Source organism: Nyctereutes procyonoides, unplaced genomic scaffold (assembly GCF_905146905.1).
Source record: "Nyctereutes procyonoides isolate TBG_1078 unplaced genomic scaffold, NYPRO_anot_genome, whole genome shotgun sequence".
Lineage (NCBI taxonomy): Eukaryota > Metazoa > Chordata > Mammalia > Carnivora > Canidae > Nyctereutes > Nyctereutes procyonoides.
This window is the reverse complement of record NW_026575134.1, coordinates 19,956,896-19,962,895: the sequence shown is the minus strand read 5'-3', so window position 1 is coordinate 19,962,895 and position 6,000 is coordinate 19,956,896. Positions and strand designations below refer to the sequence as shown.

The following is a 6,000-nucleotide window of genomic DNA, read 5'->3' as shown; positions in this document are numbered from 1 at the left end:
CATTTTCCCCTGAATAAAAAACATCTAATGTAGTTATCTTTCCCATTGTTAACTTTTATCCACTTTCACTATGAAATGAGGTTTTACAATAGAAAGAGAGTATACCACTGTCATTTCTAAGACTGAGAAAAAAGAAAGGTAAATTGACATCATTTGACATTATTTCAGACCAAAATTGGGCTTTCTCATTGATATTTGGAGATACTCTAAAGTTTCTAGGTTGTTGAGACAGACCTACTATGACAATGAACATTGGAAAGGAGCCCATAACCATTTTGTCACCTTAGCAGAACATAAGAAATAAAAAGGACTCCAGGCCTCAATCTATTAGCAAGAACTAATTTTTGAACTTTTCATATGGCTAACACTGTGCCAAATACTATAGCACACATCCAAGCTAGTAAGATATTGTCCCCACTCTAGTGTTTATTATTTTATTTTCATCATTTTCTTAGGCCCTATAATTCTAGGTGAAGCCACAGGACTAATAGTGTATTAACAACCCAGCTCATTAGTAAAGCTTTGTCCCGGGTACCCAGGGGAGAGGGCTGAAATAGGAAACTTTCTCTTCTCTCTGGCTTTCCCCAGCCTGCCACCCCTAAATATAGACACATCTTGAATTGTGTATCAAGCTTATTTAAATCACTGCTGAAAGAAATCATACAATAGTCTTAAAGTTGATGACTAACCATTCTGGGATACACAGAAAAGTAGAAGTTTGTAATTTTATATAGTGCAGAAAACTGTACACAGCCCTGAAAGAGTTGGTCAGTTTAATAACCTACTTAGGAAGGCTGAGTAAAATGCTTATCTTTACAAAGCCCAGGTATGTGGGGTATATTTACTTGAATGCAAATTTTATGAAGTCTTGTAGTTCATAACTGTTATGAAATATGCAAAAATCCTGTATATTCAAGGTACTCAATATATATGATTTTGATATAAAAACAATAGGCAAAAACAAATTTATTTTAACGTTTTTATTTTGCATTGCTGTCAGAGTGAGCTCCGTGTTCATGGATGAGGTTAAATAAATGAAGCAGTGCAAATCTTGTTCCTTTGGGACAGGCCTTTTGCATTGTAAAAGCTATACCACATGATTTGCACAAACCCTTGCGTACCTACCTTTCCACATCTTTATACTATCATAACATGGCTTTGGAGAGATGAAATCCAGAAGTTTTGACTATGCTTATATATCTGCAGCCTAATATTTTATGTGAAAAAGTAAACAAATTAGGAATATGTATTTGATTTGGAAGCCTAACATTTCCTTGCTTTATGAATATGCAAAACCCCACCTGTTCGGTCTTTGCAGAAGATCTCAAAAGAAGAACAGCACTGCCATGTGGATGGATTGACGATAGTCCAGCATTTCCTGGTCGGGGCACATTCACAGATCCCGAAATATTCATTGAAAGATTTGCCTGGTGCCACCGGTAGCCAACCCTGTTTATGAAATATCTCATCTACCTAATAAGTGCTTTTTTATGCCTCATATAAACAAAAAGTTGTACAACATAATCTTTGCCCTCTACCTTGCAGGTCTTCAAGTGCATGATATCTATTAGGATAGTTGAAAGGCAGGGAACATATTTAGATATATTTACTGTTCTTACTTTTCAGGAAGAACCAAATTACTTACCATTTCAAAGAACATTGTTTTGTATTTTCATGGTACCAAATCAATAAAAGTGCTTCCAGCACAACAGCTGTTGCTTAATGGCCCCAAAGAGTTAATGCACTGCCTAAATTGAACACAGTCCAGTGTCTACACCAAGTGGGCCCTAGAGTAATGTTGATGGATTGGCTTTCTCACAAGCAGTAAAATCTCAATTTATAGAGATGAATCCTATGAGATGAAAATCAATAATTTAAAAGTATGTGTTGAATTCTGTCTGTGGCAATACATTAATAAGTATAAATATAAGAACTACATTTATGTGTTTCTTTTTTCTAAAAAACATGTTTTCTAGTTAATACAAAGAGATTCCCAATAATTTTTAGTGATAATCTAAATACACAAGACTGTAAATTCGGATGATTCAATATAAATATTCTGATAGTGATACTGGAATGGTTGTGAAGAATTTGAAAACTCAAACATCTGAAGATACAAGCTTGTTGATTAGTAAGAACTTTACATCACAGCAATAAATATTATCTAGGGATCCCTGGGTGGCGCAGCGGTTTAGCGCCTGCCTTTGGCCCAGGGCGCGATCCTGGAGACCCGGGATCGAATCCCACATCAGGCTCCCGTTGCATGGAGCCTGCTTCTCCCTCTGCCTATGTCTCTGCCTCTCTCTCTCTCTCACTGTGTGCCTATCATAAATAAATAAAATTAAATTAAATTAAAAAATAAATAAATAAATATTATCTAATAGTGAGAAATGTTCAGATTGCACTATTGATTGCATATTATCTCTAGTGTATAGATTTTGACCATGTTCTACATTATTATACCCTATTCTTTAAGGAAGCTGAGCAAGCTTTTGAAGATGTGCCATTAGTGGCCATTTAATTTGAAAGCATAATGAATTTCCTCTTTTGCTTCCAGCCATACAACCATGGTGTCCTATGGCTTTACGCTTTGATCATGTGACAGCTCAGAAAGCATCTCCTTAGTCAAAGCAGAATCTCAGAGTGAGGGAGTGGGCTGTTAGGAACCTCCACAGACCACTGCTTCTGGCATCCCTCATCCAAGTCAGAGCTGTGCTGGATGTTTGAAAAAGTTTGGGCAAATAAACTGGCAAGTATCTAACACCACAAGATGGGAAGCGGAATCAGTTCAGAGAGCAAGGAGTCAGCCAAAAGATCAAAAGAACTGGAGAAAAAGCTTCAGGAAGATGCTGAGCGAGATGCAAGAACTGTAAAGTTGCTGTTATTAGGTAACATTGTCTTTTCCTTTTGTTTTCAAAACTCCAATTTTTTTACACGTATGATGCATTTCCATTCCTCCAATTTTAATTTCAGGTATATTACCAGATGGGAGATTTATTATGAATATGTGTCTGGAAACTTAAATAGACTTTATCTGCACTCTATAAATATTTTGTTTGTTTGGTATTTTACTTTTTTTTTTTTTTTTTTTTTGCTTAAGCAGAGAAACAACTATTTATGAGATGATTCAATTCCTTTGCCAATAATACAATTGCCTATTATTAAAAGAAAACTCATATACATTTTTTTTATTTTATCACACCCTAATCATTTTCTGAATATTGGTTATTTAATACCGAAAACAATCCTTTAATTATAAGTTGTAAAGTGTGATGTTACTTTGAAGAGAAATATGTTCAGTTGTTTGATATCAAATTTAATATGGTATTTAATTACTTATGCTGTGAAAACCAACTAGTCTCAAGTTATTTAGAGAGTAATGAATGATAAGGTAATTTATAGTAATAACATTGTTCAGGCTTCTGAATACTGTCTGTGACATTGCCTGTATACTTGCAAAATATTCCATTTAAAGACTTTTAGGATATCTATATATTGAGTCAGGTCAGGAATTATGTTCCTTATATCTTTTTATCCTTTTAAAACTCAGAACAATGTTTTACTACGACTCTAAATTCAACAAATGTTTAATGAACTGAAGGAAAATCTATATGCTGAATATTATTCTCGACATAAAAATTCTAACATGTAGTAGTCACGTCAAGATAAATATGTTTTCGAAATAAAAATCAAGACCTATTTAAAGAGATCAAAACAAGAACTTCAATCAGTTGTGTGTTCCTCCTGTTTAGTATACACAGAAAGACTTCATTTTATTTCAGAATCGTGTATCTTTCACATGAAATGCCCTCATTTTTTTAAGTGCCTCCCTTACTGAGTCTAATTTGCTCCCAGTGGCAAGAGTGTCTCAGAAACCAACTGTGGGATTCCCAGCACTTGCTCCTCAAAGAAAAGAGAATGTTCTCTCCCTTTATGCACAAGTTCTGTGGCTATGCACTTGTCCACAGCACTTGCAAGTTACTAACTAAGGGTTGGTAACTTAGAAAGATGTTGGGGCCAACTCTTATGAAAGCACCACACTCCAGAGTGCTCTCTGAGGCTTTGATCATGAGTAAAAGTAATGTGGACATAGAAAAAGCAAACAAAAGGTGAGAGGGAAAGACAAACATTCCTACAAATGCATTCAGTGTCCCTCCAATACTAAGAACAGTGGTATAATAGTAATGACAAAATATGTTTAAAAATTCCTATGTTTGAATTAAATTTCAAAAGAACAGACATATTCTCAATATGCCAGTAATTTTTAGATTAAAGCGGTTGAGATAGAGCAAGAAGAGATGATAACTTTTAGTACCAGAGAGCTAAAAGAGTAGTAAGCAACATTATTTTACCTCTTACTCTCCCAAGACCATCATGATTTCACAAATACAGTTCCAAAGTTACCATGCACCATGCGTGGATTTATTTGGTTCTTATGATATGTGCACTGAACTCCTTATTTACACAAGTGAATCTGATTCTCAAGTCTTCCTCTTCCAGTCTACTCCAAATATCTGTCTAAGTTTTCCTTTCTGGACTCTGAGTATTATGTATGATCATTCAATTGTCAAGTTCAAAACAACAAAGTTTTGTAACAACTCTGCTTTGATCCTCATTTTTTTTCTTGAACTCAAATTCTCTAAACAGTAATTTTTAATATGCAACATGGCCTCATTAAGACCTAAGAAATCTGGTAGAACTAACCTAAAACCTCCCCATCCTACCCTCAAATCCCTTCAGAAATGAAATCTACTTAATTTTTCCCAACACTGAAACAACGATTCTTATTCACGAGAGCCGAGAGCAGTCCAAACAACAGGTTTAAAGTTTATCAATGTTTTGTGTCATGTGGGACTAACCAGTTAAGCCTCAGTAGTGATCAGATCCTGACTATACCTCAATTTTTGAAAAGATTCAAGTAGAAAATTATTTTTGACAGAATTCATTCTTTACGTTGATCCTCTTATCTAATAAATTCTGGGCGCTTAAACACATAACACAACTCACCAAATTTAACATGTGCTGTAAAGTAGTTGTACCATTTGGTATTATTATTGGACACAAGATTTCACTGAAGTTAAAGAGCTATCTAATTGCTATTCTACAAATAAAGGATCACCTTGCAGACAGGTTCCCTCTTTATTATGCCTTTCAGACATTTAGTCAAATTACAAAAGAGATGCCAAATCTTTTTCCTTAGCAAAAAGCAGTCTTCTAGGAAACATTGGAGATGACTCAGACGTCCCTGGCACATTTGAAAATTACTATTAGAACAGTAACGTCATGTGCTTAAAAAAAAAAAAAACTATAAAGATGCCCCAGAAAGACTACATTTTAATTAGAAGAACAAATTTTATTGAATAACATGTTCTCTTTTGGAGAATTCTTAGTTATTTTTAAAGACTTAATTTATAAATATTTGATTAAATTTTATTTCTATTCAAAAGAAATACCTGTCATTTAATTGCAAAATCAGTGTGGATCATTTCCATTCTTTCTATGTCGCTTCTCTTTATATTTTCCCTTAATTTCTTTTGTACTCCTGTAGACTCAGAGCTTAATGGGAAGTATAAAGAAAAATTAGTTTTGTTTTCTCTTCATATTTGACACTGTCACATTCATTCTACAATTTGTAATTATGATATTATAATTAGCTTTTAGCCAGTGATTTCCAGCACTATTCTGGACTGTTCATCATTAGTTTTCTTTTAGATCTTGGCCCTTCTATTCTTTATTTTTCTATCTGCTATATTGTAAACATCTCACAATTTTTAAAATTGTGCCATTCGAACTTTATTGTTTAAAAATATTACTGCAATCATCTGACTCTTAGAAACATGAACTTAAAAAGGGTCCAAAGATAAAAAAAAATATCTCCTTTAAGTGTGTTTATATTTACTTAGGTAATCAACACTTTCAAACTTTTCAAATGGTCCCACTTACTCAACATATGGATATTTTGGAAAGTGTATCATTTTTCTAGTATGATAGTGGGAGAAT

At 34.0% G+C, this 6,000-nt stretch overlaps 1 protein-coding gene across 1 annotated transcript in view; it reads left to right on the top strand.

Moving 5' to 3' along the window:
• Positions 1 to 2,770: 2,770 nt before the first annotated feature.
• The window catches only part of GNAT3 (G protein subunit alpha transducin 3), a 54,621-nt gene continuing 51,391 nt past the window's right edge, over positions 2,771 to 6,000 (top strand). The window contains exon 1 of the mRNA XM_055301191.1: positions 2,771 to 2,888. Within this exon, the coding sequence (XP_055157166.1) occupies positions 2,771 to 2,888 (118 nt within the window). The remainder of the gene's footprint in view (positions 2,889 to 6,000) is intronic.